Below are 22,597 nucleotides of genomic sequence, written 5' to 3' on the forward strand. Positions count from 1 at the left end.
CCTTGACAAACAAAACCCTAATGGTGGCGAGAAAGCTTCCATTAGATCTGGAAGAAGAGATACTCTTTCGAGTTCCACCTCGATCTCTCCTTCGCTTCAGATCCGTTTGCAGAGAATGGAACACTCTTTTCCACAATAAGAGATTCATCAACAAAAACTTTGCTTCCGGTCGCCCAGAATTCATGTTAAAGACACATTCCCATCTTTATTCAATAAGCGTCGATCTCAACGAAAATCCAACTATAAAGGTGCGTGATTTACGCTTTGATCATTTACGCGGTCGCCGTTATCATCTCCATGGGACCTGCGATGGTTATTTTTTCATGTATGACTTTCATAAAGGAGGTGGAGGCGTGGTTTCGAACCCGTTGTTGAGACATACTAAATGGATTGCCAAGGCTGAGTATATATGTGGCAGGGGCATGGGTTACGATGGTAGTAGACCCGAAAAGAGTTACAAGATTATTGGGATGTCGGAATGTCATTCGTGGGATGGAATTACTACGACATATTCAGTAGCCGAATTTGCAACCAATGCGTGGAAGGTTACTGATCATACCCGTTTTAAAGAAGAGCTAGAGTTAATAAGCGAAACGTGTGATAATGGTAGGGTCTCCCTGAATGGAAATTTGTACTGGACAGCTTATACTTATCCCCAAACTGGTCAGTATTTCATCCTAATGCTCGATTTTTCGAAAGAGATAGAAATGTGTCAAAAGACCTTTTGTGTTTTACCGTGTAAGGGGAAAAAAAGTACTACACATACTCGTATTCTCTCGATTTACAAGGGAGATCGGTTTTCAGTGTTAGAACAATCCAAAAAAACAAGAGAGATTGAGATTTGGGTGACAAAGGATAAAATTGGTAACGGGGATGATGGAGACCATGTGGTGTGGATTAAGTTCATGACTTTCTCAATACCTGACTTCCCCATGTTACTTTGTAACAGCCCTGCAAGATACTTCGTGGATAATAATATATATGGAAAGAGCTTTGTTCTGTGTTGTCCAAGCAAGAGACCTAAAGCAGCTTGGGTGTATATTGTGAGGGGAGATATGTGCAAAAAGATTAAGATAGATCAAGTGCTGTGTGAGTTTGAGTCCTCTGTCTATGTTCCAAGTTTGATCACCATTCCTTGAGAGACTTTCGCTAAAGCAAGTGAACAAGAAGATCTTTTACAAGTTTGATTTCAATTGTTGCTTTCTTGTTTTATTTTATTTATTTAATAAAAACTTTTGCAAGTTTTATTTCCACAATTTGTTTGGCCCTTCGTGAGCCTGGGAAGATATTCAAAGTCGTTTCCCTACTCCGATTTTAGCTTTTTGGTTCTTTCGAACAACTCCATATGTTTTTTTTTAAACAAAGGAATGATCTATATATGGTCGTGCTTTGACACCCTACTTGGAAATTCATGCAACCATTTCATCAATGTTGTATATGATCCAACAGTTCTGCTCAGTAAAAAGGGAACATGGCTCTGCAAATTTTTGGCGTCGGTGGTTTCCTTTGAGTCTAAATACACATAGTACTAGTGGTATAGCACTTGTGGGATTTCAAATATTTCTATTAAACTTCTTTGCAAGGACTAAAGAGTCAAGATCACGGAAGTTATCTTCTCTAGTAGGTACAATTAATTGAATGTTTGATGTTCAGAATCCATACTAGTGGTTCACCTCTTGTGGGATTTCAAATATTATCTGGATCACAAAAATCCATGATAGACGATTTTTTCGTAAACCATGCTTTTGGTAAAAAAGACTTTATAACTTCTGAGTTGGTGTAAAAACTTTAAATTAAATTCAAATAAACCATTGAAGGCCTTAGGATTCCATTATGCTTATTTAGTAATTAACTATAACTAGAAATGGACCCACGCGTTGCTTAGGTTTATTGCGTGAGTTTAGCAATATATATTTAATTTTTTTATAGTTTTGTAAATTATATTATTTTAAATATTTTTAATTACAATACTATTTGAAAACTATATGTAAATTCTATTGGTAAAAAGGCGGTTATATAAATATAATAGAAATATTATAAGTGATAATTGTATAGATATATACGTTTATTTATAATATACTACATATAGTAAACGTTTTTTTTTCTTTTGCATTTGACTTATTATCCTATGACCGTTCATTATATATATATTTTAGTACATGAATTCTTATGCATAACATTTTCTTCTATAATTCTAGAAACTCAAGTGTGCTATTTTAAATGTGGTTTATCTTTTCCAAATTTATATCTATTGTATTTAGAAGCAAAAATAAAAGATATATATATAGTCCACTCCGGAACATCCCTTTGTGAAGTGTAATTTTGATTAGGGCTGGGCCGAGTCCGGATATCCGGCTTTTTTAGTGTATCCGGATCCGCCTTTTCATTATCCGGATCCGGATCCGTTCCACCCGGATATCCGGATTTCGGATATCCGTAAAAATAGCCGGATATCCGGATCCGGGTTTTTTTTATATAATTTTTTTTACTAATATAAAAATTGAAGAAAAATATTTAAAAACATATAATTTAATATAAATAATTAAAAATATTAGTAGAAAATATTATTCTTATAAAAATAATAAAATTTATTAATAATTTTTTTAAATAATAGTAATAAAATATTAAAAATATTATTATAATATAAAATATCCTGGATCCGGATATCCGGCTTTAAATTTTCCATTATCCGGATCCAGATCCGGATCCGCTTTTTCATTATCCGGATCCGCCCCATCCGGATATCCGGTTTTTCGGAGCGGATCGGAGCGGATCTCGGATCGGATCCCGGATCCCGGATAATTGGTCTCAGGGCTAATTTTGATGCTAGTTTCAGCCAAATCACTATGCAAGCTCGTGGAGGATGGATTATACGGGATCATCACGGTACTGCAAAAGCATGGAGATCTTTGGATTTGAATGGTGCAGCTTCTCCGTTGATGGCCGAAGCAAAAGCACTTCTGACAGCGATGCATCAAGCATGGTTAAGAGGATTCACTCAAGTAATCTTGGAGGGAGACTGTGAAGTATTGATCAACTTAATCAATGGAAATTCCAGTCATAGTGAAGTAGAGAACCTGCTGCAAGACATTGGTTTTTGGAGAGGAAAGTTTAGTGATATAAGTTTCAATTTTGTAAAACGATCTTGTAATTGTGTAGCTGATAGTTTAGCCAAATTCGTTTGTCCAATGTCGTTTTTCCTTCCGGATTCATTGATTCCGCCAATATGGCTTAAGGAACTGCTGTGTAACTATTTGTTAACTTAATAAAATAAGTTCTTGACGAAAATATATATTTTTATTTTATATATTGGCTTTTTCTTTAGGAATTTATCTTTCTGAGACTAATTTTGTCACTCAGTTCCGATATTTTCATATTCTATTATTTTTATTTTAATTCTTTGTTTGTATCTTATTAAATCCAATGTTGCAATTGTGTTATTTCTACCTATTTTTGATATTTTAAAAATAATCTTTTATATTTTTAATAAGTGCATAATGTTTGTACTACTATCAAATGCATTTATACATTTACTTATATAAAATTTTATATTATATTTATGATAAGCTAAAAATTAATAGTATATATAATTATATTTTAGTTTTGTTTTCAATTATTATACACGATACTATTTAGATATATTTTAACATTTTGTTTACTTTCATTTATAAACTAATCAACTATTATTTTAATTAGTAAATTGTCATAAGATTCATCACTAATTCACTATATATTTTTTGAAAACTAAAAAATGTATGTCTTTCCAACTTTTATACAATTTTTAGAAATACCCAACATATTGATTTTTAAATATGTCATGATTCATTACTATATTTTTTTTGAAAGCTAATAAATGTATGATCTTTCAACTTTCATACAATTTCAAAAATATCCATCATATTGATTTTTAATATATCAATTATAAAACTGAAATGTTTATAAAATTTTTAATATGATTAATCTTAAACATTTTCTCGCTAAAATTCAAATTATATTTTTAGGTATAAATTTATATTTCTTTGCTTTTTACATATAATATTAATTCATTTGTATTTAACTTAAATATTTTATAATTATAAGTAACAATAAATAAAAATAAGTATGTATTGAATGAACATTTTAAATAAATTATATTTTTAATTTTTAATTAGATGCATGCTTAGGTGGATGATGATGTGGATAGCCTAGATGGAGAGAGGACTCTCCCATTATATATATAGATTCTATACATTATAATTTCGGAAAATAAAAATCAAATTTTTCAAAAAATTATTTTACATAATTTACATAATTTTTATACAAATATGCAAAATCCTTAAACAGTAACTTAAAAAAAATTACAATGAAATAGAGAAATAGGTGACTCTAACTTATTGAAAAACAAAACGAAGAGCTTCGTGCTGTCTAACGTACTTGAATCATTTAATAAAACCATGTTTAAATATCAGAACTTCTTGGTTTTGCTCCTCTTGACCTCTTGAGAAATTAATATGACCATTTCCAAGACTTCTCTTCTCACATTCAGGAAAACACTGATACATCTCTCTCTTCTTATTCGGGAGAGAATTGATACATTGATGATTTTCTGTGGCCTGGCATCCAATTTCGGCTACAACTCTTTTCACCTCTTTAGCAATTTCCTTGATAAAATCGGCTTCTGAACTGCAAAAAATTGTAAGTTGATTGAAAGCATGCTATTTTGTGAATGTACTTTTCGTTCATAAAACGAAACATAAAACCAAAACAAACACGTGTTGTTGTATCCATAATCCTTAAGATCCACACATCTTTAACATTATCTTTATCACACCAAAAAAAAAAAAAGATTCCAAGTCCCTTGGCATGTATACGTTTCTCTCAAACATGATTTGTTCTTTTTCTTGAAAATAGTAGTATTTAAATGTGAAAAAAAAAAATTAAAGAGATAAGATGAGATAGTGATGTGTGTGCATGATTGATAAATAAAATAACATTTGCTTAAAAACATGTGCATATTCTATATGAATTTAAGAAAGCATATGCGATAAATGAACCAACTTATCTACATTCATTTGTTTTAGTAAATACTACTCCCTCCGTTTCATAAAGAGTGTCGTTTTAAGGTTTTATTTTTGTTTCATAAAGAGTGTCGTTTTAGGTTTTCAATGCAAAATTTAATGTTTTTTAATGTTTTATGACTATTAGTATTCTGCATATTGTTTTACTATTGGGCAGATTATGTTTAGGTATATAGTTAATGATGTTTTTGTTTAGAAAAAACAAAAAATTTAATGTTTTCTTAATCTGTGTGCAAAACTCTAAAATGACACTCTTTGTGAAACAGAGGGAGTATAACATAAAATGACAAAATAATTTGAGATCAAATCTTTTTTTTATGTCAAACGTGAAATTAACTTAAAAAAAAAGGGTAAATTTCAAGTTATGGCAGTTGACCAAGTTTTATTTTCAAGTTTTGGCAAAGTGAGAATGAGCTTTCATGTTTTGACATTTTGGCCAAAATCTGACCATTTTACCCTTACCGATGTACTGTTCACTGTACGGTTTAGTTAAGCGTACGGTTCAGTTAAGCGGTTCACTGTACGGTTCAGTTAAGAGGTTTAGTTACGTACACTGTTCCGGTTACGCAATATATTTCGCTCTTAATTGATTTTGTGCGGGAGTACAGTGACAAGTTGGGAATAAAAACATTAAAACACAATGAGACATCAGTATTTAATGCCCAAAAAGTTTAGACATGACTCATGTCACAATTAATGCAAAAGTCATCATTACTTTTCTAATATTAGTTTTTATGCGTGAATAGTTGTAAGAGACAAACATGATCCATGAAACAAACAAATTTTTCTGAACGAATGTGATTCTGCATCGGTTTGATCTTCTTGATTTACAAAGTTTGGAGCCAAGACAAGCATTGAACGTGTAAGTAATGAAATTGGTTAAGAAGTTTTTTGTTTTAACACACTAGGGTCTTGATTGTGTGCTAAGATCAACATTGTTTTTATATAAAAACCCAGAATATTTTTATTTCCACTTTTTTTAGTTGAAATTGCTAAATGAGGATAGATTTATGTTTATAAGTGTGTAGTTGGGAATTCTTTTTGTTTTTTGTAGATATAATCATGCTTTCATTTGCATTTAATGGGGTTCTGCTGAATTTATGATGCAGGTTGGTAATGGATATTCCCGTATTTACTATGGTGGGTGAGTGGAAATGCAAAGAAGAAGAATGGAAATTTGAACCATGGGAAGGCTGGTTTGGTCGTTGTGTACGTGTTAGGCAAAACATGACGTACACGGAATTTGTACGTACATTATGCGAGGTTTTCAGTTTGAAGTGCACCGAATGCAATCCAATAATTAGTTACTGGATGCCGGGAAAGATGTCAGTGATGATAGAAAGTAAACGCCCTCCTGTATACATTGACAATCAAATGAACCTGGATACATTCTTTTTGATTCGTGGTGGGGATCCTAGTGTCACCTTGTTTGTCTCTTTCAAGGCACTCGGGAATACTGTCCCTAGGACCGATGGTGAGAGTTACCGTGTGTGTGGGAGTGCAACGACACCAAATCCCATCGTAGCGGCTTCAAATGTAGATGGAAATAATGAGGCCGTAGATGAGCAAGACGACGTTGAAGACGATAAAACAGATGAGGATGAAGAAGAGGAGGAGGAAAACGAAGATGGTGCTGGGTATGATGATTATCAGGGTGATGATGGATCTATGGGGGGAAGTACCCTCGATCCTACTATAGACGGTAGTGAAGGCAGTGGCGAAGATTACGATTACAACAAGTGGAACGATTTAATTATTGAAGAATATGGAATAGGGAATGTTGAGGAGGACGTCATTCTCACTCAACAAACGGTTCAACATCCAGGGGAATTCAGTCGTCTATTGGCAGAGTGTACGTACACAAGTCATCGTGTACGTGGGGGAGATAACTCGGTTGACCTTACACCAACGGTGACTCCAAGACGTACGTGTCAACATGGTTTGTACCAATGTACGTACACAACAGAATGTGTACAAGATACAGGCTGCGAAGGTAACACCGATCCCAATATTAATGGTATAGACGATGTCTCTGGGGATGATGTTATCGACCGTGGTATTGGAGATTCCCCAAGTGGGACACTGAATGATAATCGGCTAGTTACTGCACCTGGCGGAGATAACATTTCTCATTCGGGTGACCGTACACCAACGGTGACTCCAAGACGTACGTGTCAACATGGTTTGTACCAATGTACGTACACTACAGAGTGTGTACAAGATTCAGGCTGCGAATGTAACACGGATACCAATATTAATGGTATATACGAAGTCACTATCGACCGTGGTATTGGAGCTCCCGCAAATGGGACACTGAATGATAATCGGTTAGTTACCGCAGCTGAGGCTTACGAAGTGTATAATGACTTTTCTACATTACATGGTGGCGAGTTGGAGATTCTCGATAATGATGCTGCTCCGGTATTCGATGATTTAGCCAATTTACGAGATGATGAGACACAAGTCGAACTGAGTACGACAGGTGAGACTTTGTATGTCGGGAGTGTTTTTAAGAACAGAAAAGTCATACAACAAACAATGTCTTATCTCGCAATCAAACAATGCTTTTGCTACAAGCAACGTAGGTCATGTCCTACAAGATTGGAGATGGTCTGCGTTGATGATACTTGTCCATGGCATTTGACAGCTCAAGTTGTCAAGAATTCAGAATGTTTCAAAATCACATCGTATGATACCACCCATACGTGTGACATCGACACTCGTAAGCATTATAATAAACATGCTAGTTATAAGCTTCTCGGAGAGGTAGTGAAGAGCAGATACAGTTCTACGCAAGGGGGTCCGAGAGCTGTCGATTTACCACAGTTGCTCCTAAATGATCTCAATGTTCGGATTTCATATTCTACCGCTTGGAGAGCAAAAGAGGTTGCAGTGGAAAATGTAAGGGGGGATGATATAAAAAGTTACAGGTTTTTGCCTACCTATTTGTATCTTCTTAAATTAGCTAATCCGGGTACGATAACTCACCTACACTCTACACCTGAAGCTGATGGTACGCAGCGCTTTAAGTATGTTTTTGTATCTCTCGGGGCTTCTATAAAAGGTCTGAAGTATATGAGGAAGGTAATTGTCGTAGATGGAACGCAGCTAGTAGGACGTTACAAGGGATGTCTCCTCATTGCATGTGCCCAAGACGGGAACTTCCAAATATTTCCAATAGCGTTTGGTGTTGTGGATGGTGAGACTGACGCTTCATGGGTGTGGTTCTTTGATAAATTAGCTGACATTGTTCCAGACAGTGAAGAATTAATGATTGTATCGGACAGACATTCTTCAATATATAACGGCCTCAGTGTGGTTTATCCGAAAGCTCATCATGGTGCATGTGCAGTACACCTTGAGCGAAATATCTCCACCCATTATGGTAAGTATGGTGTATCTGGATTATTCTTCAGCGCTGCTAAAGCTTACAGAGTGAGAGATTTTGAAAAATACTTCGAACAGTTAAGGGCTAAGAGTGCTGCATGCGCAAATTACTTAGAGGAAATTGGATTTGAGCATTGGACAAGAGCTCACTGTAAAGGGGAACGCTACAATATCATGTCTAGCAACAACTCGGAGTCTATGAATAATGTCTTAACAAGAGCCAAATCATATCCGATTGTGTACATGATAGAGTTCATTCGAGAGGTCCTAATGCGATGGTTCGCAGCGAGGAGGCAAAAAGTGGCTAGGTGTAAGTCTTTAGTGACGCCTGAGGTTGATGAGCGTTTTCTCCAAGATTTGCCTGCGTCAGGGAATTCGCGGTTAAGATGTCTGGACCGTGGAGTTATCAACTTACAAGCAAGTTAGGTGAGCATTTTCATGTCGTTCTGGACGAGTGTACGTGTACGTGTCTTAGGTACACAAAGTTGAGAATCCCAAGTGAACACGGTCTAGCAGCTGCAATCGAGTTTGGAATAGATCCGAAGGTTGTTGTAGGATGGTGGTATGGCCTTCAAACGTTTTCCGATTCTTTTCAAGAACCGATTCTACCAATCGCGGATCCGAAGGATGTTGTCATCCCACAACATATATCGGATTTGATACTAATTCCTCCATACTGTAGACGACCACCAGGAAGACCAACAACCAAAAGGATTCCATCTAGAGGTGAAAACCGGGTAAGTGCTATCATTCAAACGTTTTGAGTATAAGATGCGTAGATTATTAACTTATTGTTGTTGTCATTTCAGAAAAAGAGACAGAAAAGACTTATTCCGAATCAGTGCACACGATGTAGACAAGCAGGTCATAACAAGAAGACTTGCAAAAATCCTATTTAGTTCTCCTCAAAAGCCTTATGTCTCCGCGAAGACAGTGTACGTTTATGTGTGGACAGTGTGTACCAAAGTGTTGTGACGGTGTACGTACGTTTAATATTTGCCAGCGTATAACTATGTACGTTTTCTGAGTGTACGTTTTGTTAGTGTACGTGTTTGTTGTGTCTGTGTACGTATAATCTTCATGCAATAAACGGTTACAAACGGTTACACACATTTGTATCTCAACCGTTGGAACACTTTCGCACTACCCACCGCGTCCGTTACGGAATTTCCTTATTTAAGCCACATCTCCTCCTCAATTTTATCCACATTCCTTCAAACGAAAACCCTTTCCCACATCGGCAGTTACATCAATCAAACACAAAGTCTTTCGATTGTTCTTGCTAACCGTGTGATGGACGGGTATCACACCATCTCTGAATTGTGTCCTCAGATCACTGGGTGGACAATTTGTGTATTTGTCGTGAGAGTGTTTAAGAAGTTTGTTGCGCCCAACATCTTCGAACTCGGCCTTATCTTGGCAGATAATTCGGTAGTTTCCCTGTGCCGTGTTTGTGTTTTTTTATCATACGTTAGGTTCTATTCTATATAAATCTGTTATATATCATATTCTGTAGGGATCCCGTTCCCGTATCGAGGCCACCATTGATCGTCGCCTTGCTCCTTTTTACATAGACCGAATCAAAGAAAATGAGTGGAAAATTGTGACCACTTTCTTGGTCCGTAACGTCGCTGACCCAGTGAGAGCAACATCTCATGACTACGGCATATGGTTTATGGATCGGACCGTCGTTACTAACGCCTTACGAAGGGACCCAATATCGTTTTACGATTTCACTCAATTCGACTACATTTTGGAGAAAACAGTTGATACTAAAGTTTTAGTCGGTGAGATGTTTTTTAAGTTACGTTTTATTTACACATTTTTGAAATTAGAAGTTTATTTCTATTTTATGGCCCTTGATATGTAGATGTCATTGGAGCGTTGTTGGAGGTTGGCCACTTGACCAGAGACTTCGACGGTCTCAAGCTTCCTTTCAAGATCAAAGATAGATAGTAAATGTTCTTTTCACATTTGATTCACTTACACTTTTTAATCTAAACGCTGACTTGATTCTTCTTTTAATATAATGTAGCAACGAAGTTTTGGAATGCGAAGCACACAATGAACAGGCGTTGGAATTCCAAACCTTCTTTCGGAGTCTAGGTCAGCGCAATGTTGTTGTCGCACTCGTCTTCTGGCGTTTAACCGACAGAGCTAATCCTAAGGTTGTGAGTCATGGTCCTGTGTCAAAGGTCTTTGCCGATCCGGACACACCGGAAGTGGAAGAGATCAAGCAGGTCGTTTTTTAGATAGGGGGATTTGTTTTCCCCAGTCTTCTTATTATTAATGACCAGATTTATATTAAGTATTGTAAAACTACATAAACTTGTTGTCGTTTTCTAATTACTTGAATTTGTATAATAAACTATTGGGTAACTGTACGTACATTTTATACGTACAGTGTCTTCAATTACAATTAATTTGCCAGTGTACGTTTTACTAGCTTTTTGGTTCTTCAATCAGCAAATTGTACGAAACCCGTGTTCGTACACGAAAACATACATATATCATATTTTTTGTCCTCAAACAACAAAAACTTCATTCATTCATAATTAAATGCCCGAAGAAGGACATACATTTAAGAAAGACAAACTATATATTAGATGCGGAAGCAATAAACTAAAAAGTAGAGCCCGAAGCATACACATGAGCCGGAAAATTGTATGCCTCATCCGTCATTATCAAAGTCATATCTAATAGAAGACACACATCTTCCTCGCGTACCAGTAAAAGAAACACCCTCTGCAGCCGGAACTGTACGTGCAACGGCCAAGACATGCCGGTGTGTGCACATACCTCCATGAACGTTGCCAGAGCCGAGGACCTTCGGTGTGAAGCTGGCTTATGTGATACATCACCATCTCCCCCACTGCGTGAGCTGCCGCTAATGTGGGTGTCATCGCCCAGAACATATCGCTGACTGGAAGAAAGTCGACATGGTTGCCAGTACAAGTTAGGAATAAGCCGGTCGCGAAGCAGGCGAGAGGGTTGGATGGAGCGACGGAGTTGAGTAGTGTAATGCCGTGGGCCACCGTTAGGAAGCTGCTTGCCTGGCGGACACCTTCGAGGTATATAGCCGGGATCGCACCCCTTTCCAGCAAGAGGCTGAAGTAGGCCCTGAAGGGAGACTCCGGCTGCACGAAGTGAGGCCATGTGATGAAGTCGTCCATCACTATTGCGTTTACGTCACTTGCTTCGACCAATTGGCGGAGGGTCTCGATGGGAGTCTGGGATACGGGCAGGTAGTTGATGAGGACGGAAATCGGGTTTGGCAATTGTATTGCAAGGTACATCTCGGTTGGAGGGGTTGCGGGGAAAGCCATGTTGTTAACAAAGGAGGTTTAGAAATAATCTTGCAGTTGATGAAAGAAGGAAGTTTTAGAATGATGTGAGCAAATAAATTAGTGTGTGTGATATCGTTTATATAGGGCCTAAATATTGAGTTCATGTACATGGCTACATTTGGGGGGAACGCATTAATAAAGTGTCATTATTTTTAAAGTTCTTCTTATCTGACAAATGCAAGTGTACATTAATTGCAAACCGTGTACGTAAAGTAAGGAGATTTATGCGAAAAGATAGAGGTCATTCTATGAATAGAGCTTGGCCGTATGCATTAAATAACCACTCCAAAACTTGTAGATATGGGTTATTACAGGTCAAATCAATCAGAATTGCATCATCATTTACTACCATCTCGAAAGTCGCTTCTCATATTTATAGTTTTAAACCAACTAAAATACGTGTACACAGTAACGTATACCCGTGTACGTATGTCTACCCTTATTACGTTCTCTGACTAAAAGTTTGAGTTGATGTCTGTCGCCGAATTAGGGGAAAAGATTGAGTTCATGTATATGGCTAAATCTGGGGGAAACGCATTAAAAACCAAATCTCTTTCTTTTGCAATTTCGTTTTATCTGACAAAAGACAGTGTACATTAATTACAGGGATGTGTACGTATATATGTACATAAATTTGCGTTTCTTTTTTTTTTTTTTGAAAGATAGAGGTCATTATCAATGACTAAATCAGGTCAGTATGTATTTACTGATAATTCGTAAGCCTCTGTAGACAAGGCACCATTATCTAACATTAAGAAACTTGTTTCTCAATTTAATATAAAATATTACAATTATTTGTAACCATTCATAAGATTTAGTAGTATATGAGAAACAAGCAAGGATGTAGATAAAAAGATATTCATTACTGATAAGCAAAGTACAATTGCAAAGGCCACATATTATAACATAAAAACTTAGAAATTCAGATAATATTACGTAAGAAATCCCTAGAGAATTTGAATAATTCTTCTCGCACACCACCAGAGGTAACATACGTTGCACACATTCTTGAAGGGTCCAGATCTGATGTAACACAGCATCGCGCAAGGAGGCGTTTGAATACCACGTTCCTCAGGGTACGAAAATGTTGCGCCGTATGTGTTGTTTAACCTAATTCCATAATTTTTTATTTCTTCTAGGAGTTCCTCACACATGTCACGTGTTTCTTCTGATTCCAAAGGGTAATGGTTGTTTGCGAACAGGCGTAGGTACACACCACCCATGTGAGCATTCCCGTCGCATATGCACAGAATAGCGCAGGCCAGGGTTGCATCGGCGTGCCTTGGTACATTCCGCTGTAAAAGTACAATGGCGCCCTTAATGTCAGACTCATGGGTAACTAGACGCAGTCCTTCATGGTAAATAGCAATCGGGTTACCAGCCTCTAGACACCTTTTGAAAAAGGGTCTATATCGACCTTCAGCGTTGATGTCATTCGGATCATGGCCTACCGCATGGAAGTCATCGGGATCACTGCACATGCTATAAATATTAGCATCTTTCAAGACATCCGGCCTGTAGACAATGTTTCTTCCACCACGCCCTGATCTTAACAGAGGTCCGAGGTACCACCAACATTTGTCAGCCATTTTTTTGGCTATCTTGGCTAGCAAATCTTCAGGTAGATTTGGTGTAGACATTTCTAGGAATTTGGTGTTTCAAAACAATGCAATTCCTACTCTTAAATAAAGAACAATGAAGTTAGTTGGTTAAGTTATGGTTGTAGTTAATGCAATCTTACGTAAGTGATGGAGGGTTGTCAAATCAATGTAAGTAAGATGCAGTGGGGGAGGGTTGTCAAATCAATGTAAGTAAAGAAATAGATATCTTATTATGAGAAAAATCGACTTTGTGTAAAAGACGTACGTTATATAAGATGTACGTACACATGTTGGTTTTTGAATAAGTGTACGATGTGCAGATTGTTTAGAGAAGATAGTTATAACGATTACATAAATATTTTGAGGATCTCCATAATTAATTACGTTGTTCTAATTAGGTTGTTGAAATAAGGAAATAAGTACTAGGAAATAAAAATAATTCAACATCCAGGGATGATTACAATAAACGCCGGTTACCACACTCGCGCTTGCCGTGCTCGTAGATTTCTGTTGCGTACACCTGACGGTAGGTGGCCATATCTGCTTCTTGAATATTCACCAAGTCTGACATTGGGTTACCAAACGCCAGCAACTCCAAGAACTTCATTGCGTAAGGCCCGCAATCTCCTGTACTTGGGTTTTGAGCGACCATAACATTTCTCTCATAGGCAAAAGGTTCAACTGAGTACTTCGCAGGCAATACATCCGCGCACATCGCTCTCACTAGGTACGGCATCATCTCGCAGACAGGCTGCATCTTTGACCATGCAACAGACTCCCGCGTGTGTTCTATGAGAGCGTCATAGACAACTATATTCCGGGCTCTGAGGTGGATTGCCAACCCAACCCAATGATCACCTTTCCAGTTCATCGGAGCATATACCACGTCGACATCCTTGAACCACCTAAGACTAGGTTCACGGTGTATGTGTATTCCATTGGCCATGTCGTATAGCCGGTCGCCCCATTTGAACCCATGCTTATTTCTACAATTCCTGAAGCTGACAGCACGCTTAGTAAGCTCATAAAGCAGGAAGGAGTCCAAAACAACGCATCGGTTTGCTATCATTTGTTGACCGTTCTTGTGCCACATCAAGATTGCGAGCATTTCCAAGATCTGAAATGATAATAGCATAGGCAGTCAGTGTACGTACAATTCAGGCATATTTAAAAAATGTACATAAATGTACTATTTCAACTTACCATATTATCCACCCACTGTCCTTGTGCTATAAGCATGGAGAAAAACTCGTTGTCCACTTTGCGATACCCGAAAAGAGTGTGCTTCCTGTATATCCAATATTATAGTATGCCTGGTTGTTATAGAAAACCAATGTATCAATTAAGGGATAATTTTGATAATGCACGATACTTACACATTAAAACCGCGGAGGACATTGGTTAAGATCTCTAATTTGGAAGCATCAACCTTCTCCAAGGGGTTGTAAGGGACATTTCCAGCCGCTATAACAACCTCTGAATCTTCAGCTCGTCCAGGAACATCCTGCACGAGGACTGTTGTTTCCTTAAAACCTTCCGGAAGGGCGTCATCCATCTCAACAATTATTTGCTTCTTCATTTTTTTGGGTACAACCGGCGTAGGAATTTTAACAGCTTCGACTGCAGCATCGTTGTTTGGTTCATCCTGTAAAGAAGTATTATTGTAAACAGCATGATTAAACAATTTCAAAATGTAATGATAATATTTACTGAGAAGATACTCACAATATTTTCTAGTGTACCAACTGTCGTGTCTGCTTCATCTAACCCTGGGTTTGAATCCTTTTGTTCTTCCACCCCGTCGATAATCCCCTGCTGCTCCAACACTCCCTTTTCAAATTAACGTGCAGAATTATTTAAATGTACGCATACAATCCTATGTACGTATGTTAATAACTGTGTATAATTTTAAACCAAACACGAGATTTTTACCTCCTTTACATTAGCTGCATCCACATCCATGGAGGCTGTCGTTGCCAACTCCTGTAACACCTGCATAATAGAAGATTATAAATTTAAACAAGCCTACACTACACTATTTTATTTAAAAATATAGTTAGCTTACATTCCTAACTACTGCACATGGTGAAGGGGGATCCCCTAGGGTGCCCTCAAGTACTGAGTCATCCACTTTACTCTCTGCAACTACATTGGGTACATCTCCCGCATCAACCTGTGGCAGTAGTTATCAACTTCATCGGCTATATACTCTATTTTGTGATGTCTGAAACAATCATTACTTATACGTACACGGGAAATAAGAAAGACAAATGTACGTACACTTACACCGGGTTCCTCGGTGTGTTCAGCCTGAGAAGATGTATCTCTATCATTACCCTCAGAAATTTCTGGTTGCTCCCCAACATTTGCTTCACTCTCAAGACCGGCACCATGTTCTTCTCCCTGAAACAAATATACCATACACGTCATTCAGTGAGTACACATATGGAAAACTACATTTGACTATTAGCAGACCATATACCTGTCCAGATGTTGCAGGTAAACCTGATGGATTTTCTACCATCTCTGTGTCAGCAGTTGGTTTTTCATCTGTCCCTCGCTGTGTACCAACTACGACAGGCTCACCACCATCAATTGGTCCTTTATCCTAAAACATAGTATACCATACACTTCTTAAGCTATATGTACGTGGAGAACTGAAAATAATTGATAATGGTACACTTATGGAAAACAGTATGTGACTATTAGCACAAGACATACCTGTACAGAGGTTGAAGGTACAGGAGATGGAATTTCTTCCATCTCTGTGTCACCACTAGCTTTTTCCTCGGTCCCTGACTGTGTACCAACAAGGACAGACTCACCACCATCACGTGCTCCTTCATCCTGAAACATAGTATACCATACACTTCTGAAGCCTATGTGTACGTACACAACTGGAAATAATTGAAAAAAATATTTGTACACGACATACCTGATGGGAAGGTGTAGGTCCACCAACTGAAATGTTAGCTACTCCAGTGTCAACCATACCTTCATCTCTGTTCGAAAAATCTCCTCCATCATTTACAGAAAAACCACCTTCATTGTTGGCTTCATCCTGTACCATAGCAGACAAGTTACAGTTATTAATCTTCATGTACGTACATTTAAAATACTATATATAAATGTACGTACATGCCATACCTGGTCATCTTCCTCAGAGGAAGAGTTACCATCAGGAAGCTGAGTAATCTCAGCAACTGACGTCATTATATTCTTCAGCCTTGAAGACTTTCTTGTTCCAGACTTGAATACTTTCTTTGTAGACATCTTTTTAGATGCCTTCTTCACACTCATCGGTGCCTTACCCACCGATTTATTTGGGCCCTGTGAAGCATGGGAAGTTTTGGTTGGTTCTGTCTTTTTGACCTTTGGATCTAAGGCAGCACGAATCTCCTTACGGACAAATTTCTTCAAGTCTTCTTGCATTTGTTTATTTTGTGCTTCCTGCCTCTTGAAACACCTCCTAAGTTCAACTACAAACTTCTCAAACTGGGGATCTCCAGAACAATCCTCAGCAGTGTCCTCATTTTCTTCTTCCACAACAGATTTCTGTTTTTTCAAAGAAGGTGCATTCGGGGCTGGTACATTTCTTTTCCTCTTCTTCACACCTACGATAGACCAGTTTAATCATTGATTGGTCTTCAAGGGACAATAATCAGAAAGTATAAAAACAACATTTACACTCACGTATCTCTCCAAGTTGTGGTGGGCGCTCCTGCTTTGGAAATGCAGCATTACCTCCAACCCATTCTTCCTCCTTCCACTCATGACCCGCTAACAACAGTCGCTCAATGTAAGCAACTCTTGGATCCTCAACTTCATCATCCCATGACAGGGATGGAGGACAAATATTGTCCTCTGGTTTCACAAGATAGGTTACCTCAACCTACACCAATAAGTTTGTTGACCACTTAGAGAATGTACACTTACTTTTTAAATAATGTACGTACATAAACAATTGTACATACCTCTTCAGCAGCCTCACACTCCAAGATGCTGGATGTCCTGATTGCCCGCAGTGAGGCAAGATGATGGATAGACCTCTGAGTAAATGTCCTGTTAGCTTCATCATCAGGTACTAGCTTAGCAAGGGATGGGATTGTTTCGAACGCAAACAGCTGGAGTGCTAATGGGAATCCATGTAGTGCATAAGACCCATCCTTTACACACCTTATCAGTTTTTGAGCATCTGAAGGGGTTTGGAATTTTGCTATCCTCTCTAAAGTACGGGTAAAAGACACCCTTCCCCAAGGGTATTTGCAGAAGAATTGCACGTCCTTCGTCATCTCAACAGTGAACTCAGAAGGCCTTATGGGGTTATTATGGCACCCTATCACACCATCTACCAAGATTATAAGAGATAAGGCCAGCTGCTTCCACCCATCCATGGTTTCCTCCTCCTTCAGCCAGACCACCAAATCATGCACTGTTGGATTCGGCTTCTCCCCAAACTTCTCCTCAAACAGAGTTTTCCAGACACTTTGACTACCAGCTTTAACCTTTAGCACATCCGTCACGTCTTTCTTGTTGGGATATGTCCCACATTCTAGACCAGTTACCAGACTAAATTCTCTTAATCCGAATTTTATTGGATGACCGCCGAAGACCATCCACATCTCATTCACTTTACTCGTCACTAACTGACGACATATTAGTCCAAGAACAAGTTTACCTGAGAAGGAAGACTTGTTAGCAGGTATCCTAAAAAGGTCCCCAAATGGAGAATCGAGAAGAAACTGCATCTCCTCTTTTCCCTTAAGAACTTGTGCTATATCAGAAAGGTACTCCGGTTTGGAGTACGCGTTCATCTTCGTCTTCGCAGGGTACCGGTCTAGGGCAAAGAGTCTAGGTGGTAACTCTTCAACTATAAGATCTTCAGTCGGAGCCACGCTTGTACTGCCTGCAATTACAAGTGATATACAATTAAGTACGGATGTATGAATTCGTGTACGTACACAGTAATTATCAACATTATATACTCAACATCTGAATTTTGGCGGAAACAGAGATTTCCAATTCAACTTCTCAAATTTTCAAACTACAGATATAGCAAAATCCGGCAACTTCTATCCCTTTAATCAAACAAGCTTTAAGATTCCGATACACCCAAAGAAACTACAAACGGAATAATATCGGAACTTACCCAATTCCTCCGGCGGATTTCTCGGAGGGAGTTTCCTCCTCGGGGATACTCTGAGTTCCACCTTGTCCTTCTCGGGGCCTTCCTGCGTATGCTTCTTCCTAGAGACTACGTCGTTTGGTTTATTCCCAGCCATCTCGAAGGTTGGTATCTCGCCGGAATTCTCAGGTCGCCTTCGCCGGAAAAACTGGAACTTTCTCTTCGCCGGTTTTTCGAGTTCAATGCAATGCCTCAAATCAAGTAGAGATGTCGAAAACGAATATGGATGAATGAATTCCGAACTGATTTCTACTTCTCTCTCGAATCTCTCGGAGATGTCGAACGAAGATGATGAATTCTTCGTTTTCTTGAATTTTTTTTTTTTTTTTTTCAAAACAAAAAGTAACTAAACCGCTAGAAACTAAACCGTAACGTAACCGTTCACGTTTGGTTTTTCGTCAAGGGCATTTTCGTCATAAAATGGAATAATTGCCAAAACATGAGAAATGAATCTCACTTTGCCAAAATGTGAGATCAAATCTTTTTTTTATGTCAAACGTGAAATTAACTTAAAAAAAAAATGACAAAATAAACACGATCAGGACTTGTAGTCGTCGATATGTTATCACATAATTAAAACTGCATGTTATTTGTCAAAACAAAACAAAAAAAAACATAAAAGCAGAAGCACTATTACTACCTTTTGTCTCCCAAGGACAGACCCATCTTGTTGGAAATACACTCAAGGGCTTCCTTCCACTCCATGATCTGATCTACTCGGGAAGTCTTCGCAAGCGCCCAAAACTTGTCACCAAACTCACCGGTCTGTCCTCTCACATCTCTTGCCCTAACCTTGTAGAAGATGGGAATGACTTGGAGCTTTCCTTTATCCACACGTTTCTTCATCTTCACCAGCTCATCCATGCACCAACTCGACTCCGCATACCTGCAGGATTATGACGATACTGTCAATACAAACTCTATAAAATATCACAAATGATTTGACTAGAGTCTAGAGAACAATAAAAACATGCGTCTATAGAGAATTTTTACCTTTTTTTTTAATGTAGATTGAATGAAGAATAGATATAAGTATAGGTTATCTTGACCCATAAGTCTTTGTTAATTAACAGTACCTACTAGAGAAGATAACTAGCGCGATCTTCGACTCTTTAATCCTTACAAAAAGGTTTGTCATGTTTTTTCCCCTTAGCTCCACTACAGGAAATGAAGGTATTCATAGCGTCCGAAAACCGCTATATAAAGCTACTATAGCGTTATTAGAAACGATGTATCTCCGCCCGTTATAATAGGTCTGATACTTTATATAGCGGTTGTTTCTTATGCTATGGTATATTTTTAATACATAGCGGTTTTGTAAACGCAATATTTAAGTTTACAATAGCGGTTGTTGTTTGCTATATATATGGTTAATTATTCTATTATGAATTACAATAGCAGTTAATATATGGTTATAGATAGCGTTTTCTTACGTATAGTTTTATATAGATAGCATTCATATGAAAGTATTAAATACGTATAATTTTGTATAGATAGCGTTTTTGTAGAAGTAAAATACGTAAATTTTTATACGTATATTTGTGGAAGTATAATATACGTATAATTTCCGATACGTATATACAAGATTTTAAAAGGTATATACAGTATTTTGTACATATAAAATTATACATTTTATACAAATGATGCATTGTACAAAAGAGTATTTTTATACGTATTTTTATACTCATTTTTTTACAAAAAAAAAATAAGAAAATACATAAAATTTGTTTATTTACAAAAAATAAAATAAGAAAATACACAAAATTTGTCTCTTTAGCCTCTACACCTTTCCACTTCCATTATAGTTTTCCTCCACTTCCATTGTAAACCGAAACATCGTAAATTCACAAAATGGTGAAACGACTTTGAGACTTTTTGTTTCCGGATCCATAGCAAAAACTCCATATCCCGACAATGCCAATCTTCTTGCAATTCCTGCAAAATCAAGCTAGTTAGCAATCAAACAAGCCTCATTTTAACATACAAACCATTTGCTATTTATGAAAAATAAACAAACATGCCTTCGAAGAAAAACGTGCAAGTATCTCCATAACCATGGCAGAAACAAACCAAAGCTCTAGGCCTAGAAGCTTCAGGAAGCCAGCTTTTGGAGAAGATCTCAACTCCTCTCGAATTCACCTCATAAGACTACATAAACCAGAGATCATCACAAACAAGACAGTTGCTTCAAGCTATAAACTAACTTTGATTAAGGAAAAATTGAATTAAAACCTAATCCTTGTCTTCTTTTACCTCCTTTGTCTTAATCCCAGTCTCTGGTGTCTGCAACATCACGAAAAACCAACACTTTTAATAAAAAAACCACACATCTCAAACAAAGCTGAAGCAGATTGGTCTAAAGTCTCAACCTTTCTAATACTCACTTCAATTGGAAAGGACAAACAAACAAAAAGACTTAACAATCTACTGATTCATTCAATTTCGGATGTTTAAAAATCAACAAATCTGGATTCCAAATAAGAATAAAGCTCAAACTAATCTGGATTCCAAATAAGAATCAAGCTCAAACTAATCTGGAGTTCAAATGAATGTTGTTCATTTGACTACTCAGGCTAATTAAAATCACCATTTTCATGTCTAAACAATAACAGTATTAATCAATTTAAGAATCGATAAAGCGAGATATGAGGAAAAAGGGAGAAGCATATAACTCTATCGAGAAGGTGATATCTGTTGATGTTTGTCTCAGGAAGAGAAGGTGAGAAAGCTAGGGTTTTTACTGTCAAACAAATAAACAAGTGTTAGATTCAGTTGAACAAAACTCTTATAATGGTATCAAAAGAAACACATAAACAATTTGTTAGATTCGACAGACCATTCTTATTCTTCGTCTTCTGCTTTGGTTCTCTCATATTCGAGTCGGACATGGCAATGAATTTGAGGTTTGAAGAAGTAGGATGAGAGAATTTTTTTCTGAATCAGCGAAGAGAAGACCTAATCTGAATCAATTTTGTTGTGAATTTTGTTCTCAGTCGAGGAAAGGAAGAAAGGGTTGAAGAGAATCTCGCCCCAGAGCGATGAACGGATGAGATTAAAGGAAGAAAGGGTTGGGCGATGAACGGATGAGATTACCTTAAACATGCAGCCGCCAAAGCATTTGAAAGGCTGAGATGTCGCCACGTCATGTATCCGAGTGAAACATTATGATTGGATAGAGTAAATTGATCAGGTATTAGATCAGATGAATGGCTGAGATCTCGCCACATCAGCAATTCGAGTGAAATATTATGATTGGCTTATTTTGTTTATAGGCATAAAAATGTGTTTTTACAATTTATATAATTTTAAAAATTATATATTGATGAATTAATATGTTTATGATTTATTTACATGATTAGATAACTTTTTCGCAATTTAAAAAAAATATTTTGCAATGTTTTTAGAAATTTGAAGGTAACACATATGATTCCCTTATAATACATGCACACTAACCTTCTTATTGTGTAAATCATATTGTTGAAATACATTAATGATGTTATAATTAACAAAATGATTGAATTCATTTATGTTATAATAGTATACTTTATATCATTAATATTAGCTACTATTTAAAACCCTAAACCCTAAACCCTAAACCCTAAACCCTATCATTCCATCTGTAGAAAGACCGAGTCGAAGGTTTCTTGGTTCTGCAGCAAACTCTGGCCACTTATTATTCACACGTGACCAGGTAATAGAGTCCACCAGATGTCGCATTACACCATCTTCACTACCATTGTTGGAATGCCAACGCAAATCCTCAGCCTTTCTTTTTGATCTAAACATCCTCTTCAATCTGTCTTTGATAGGAAAATACCGAAGGACCTTTGCAGGAATGCCTTTCTTTTCCTCACCACTGTGTTTATCCATTTCCCATCTTGATGCAGTACATCTAGGGCAGCTTTCCATCTGAGCATACTGTTTCCGATACAGTATACAGTCGTTCTTGCATGCGTGTATGACATCGTAACCAAACCCAAAAACCTTCAAGAACTTTTTCATCTCAGCAGTGGACTTTGG

The 22,597-nt window shown here is 37.4% G+C and overlaps 6 protein-coding genes across 7 annotated transcripts; 3 read left to right on the plus strand and 3 right to left on the minus strand.

The window, feature by feature from the left end:
• Positions 1-1,743, plus strand: LOC9322794 (putative F-box protein At1g58090). The gene has a single exon (XM_002886682.2). It carries the CDS (start codon positions 21-23, stop codon positions 1,137-1,139), a length of 1,119 nt encoding a protein of 372 aa, XP_002886728.1. The 5' UTR covers positions 1-20; the 3' UTR covers positions 1,140-1,743.
• Positions 1,744-2,846: 1,103 nt separating this feature from the next.
• Positions 2,847-3,266, plus strand: LOC110230897. Its single transcript, XM_021035131.1, has 2 exons — positions 2,847-3,093; positions 3,160-3,266. Exons 1-2 carry the CDS (start codon positions 2,847-2,849, stop codon positions 3,264-3,266), a joined length of 354 nt encoding a protein of 117 aa, XP_020890790.1.
• A 5,598-nt stretch (positions 3,267-8,864) lies between these two features.
• Positions 8,865-10,867, plus strand: LOC110231016. Of its 2 annotated transcripts, XM_021035614.1 has the most exons (5): positions 8,865-9,181; positions 9,254-9,875; positions 9,961-10,231; positions 10,315-10,399; positions 10,480-10,867. In XM_021035614.1, the coding sequence occupies exons 2-5, from the start codon at positions 9,738-9,740 to the stop codon at positions 10,694-10,696; spliced, it is 711 nt and encodes a 236-aa protein (XP_020891273.1). In that variant the 5' UTR covers positions 8,865-9,181; positions 9,254-9,737; the 3' UTR covers positions 10,697-10,867. The 2 variants fall into 2 exon arrangements, with proteins under 2 accessions (XP_020891273.1, XP_020891274.1); XM_021035615.1 differs by lacking the exon at positions 8,865-9,181 and having other exon boundaries at positions 9,198-9,875.
• A 2,815-nt stretch (positions 10,868-13,682) lies between these two features.
• LOC110231015 lies at positions 13,683-15,161 on the minus strand. Its single transcript, XM_021035612.1, has 4 exons — positions 15,118-15,161; positions 14,769-15,037; positions 14,596-14,680; positions 13,683-14,509 (listed from the first exon to the last, which is right to left on the minus strand). Exons 2-4 carry the CDS (start codon positions 14,969-14,971, stop codon positions 13,850-13,852), a joined length of 948 nt encoding a protein of 315 aa, XP_020891271.1. The 5' UTR covers positions 14,972-15,037; positions 15,118-15,161; the 3' UTR covers positions 13,683-13,849.
• A 3,959-nt stretch (positions 15,162-19,120) lies between these two features.
• Positions 19,121-19,727, minus strand: LOC9322795 (vesicle-associated protein 1-4). Its single transcript, XM_021035617.1, has 2 exons — positions 19,654-19,727; positions 19,121-19,463 (listed from the first exon to the last, which is right to left on the minus strand). Exons 1-2 carry the CDS (start codon positions 19,713-19,715, stop codon positions 19,214-19,216), a joined length of 312 nt encoding a protein of 103 aa, XP_020891276.1. The 5' UTR covers positions 19,716-19,727; the 3' UTR covers positions 19,121-19,213.
• A 616-nt stretch (positions 19,728-20,343) lies between these two features.
• Positions 20,344-21,801, minus strand: LOC110231017. Its single transcript, XM_021035616.1, has 4 exons — positions 21,414-21,801; positions 20,831-21,317; positions 20,599-20,725; positions 20,344-20,512 (listed from the first exon to the last, which is right to left on the minus strand). The coding sequence occupies exons 2-4, from the start codon at positions 20,867-20,869 to the stop codon at positions 20,358-20,360; spliced, it is 321 nt and encodes a 106-aa protein (XP_020891275.1). The 5' UTR covers positions 20,870-21,317; positions 21,414-21,801; the 3' UTR covers positions 20,344-20,357.
• Between the last annotated feature and the right edge of the window lie 796 nt (positions 21,802-22,597).

Source organism: Arabidopsis lyrata, assembly GCF_000004255.2.
Source record: "Arabidopsis lyrata subsp. lyrata unplaced genomic scaffold ARALYscaffold_2, whole genome shotgun sequence".
Classification (NCBI taxonomy): Eukaryota; Viridiplantae; Streptophyta; class Magnoliopsida; order Brassicales; family Brassicaceae; genus Arabidopsis; species Arabidopsis lyrata.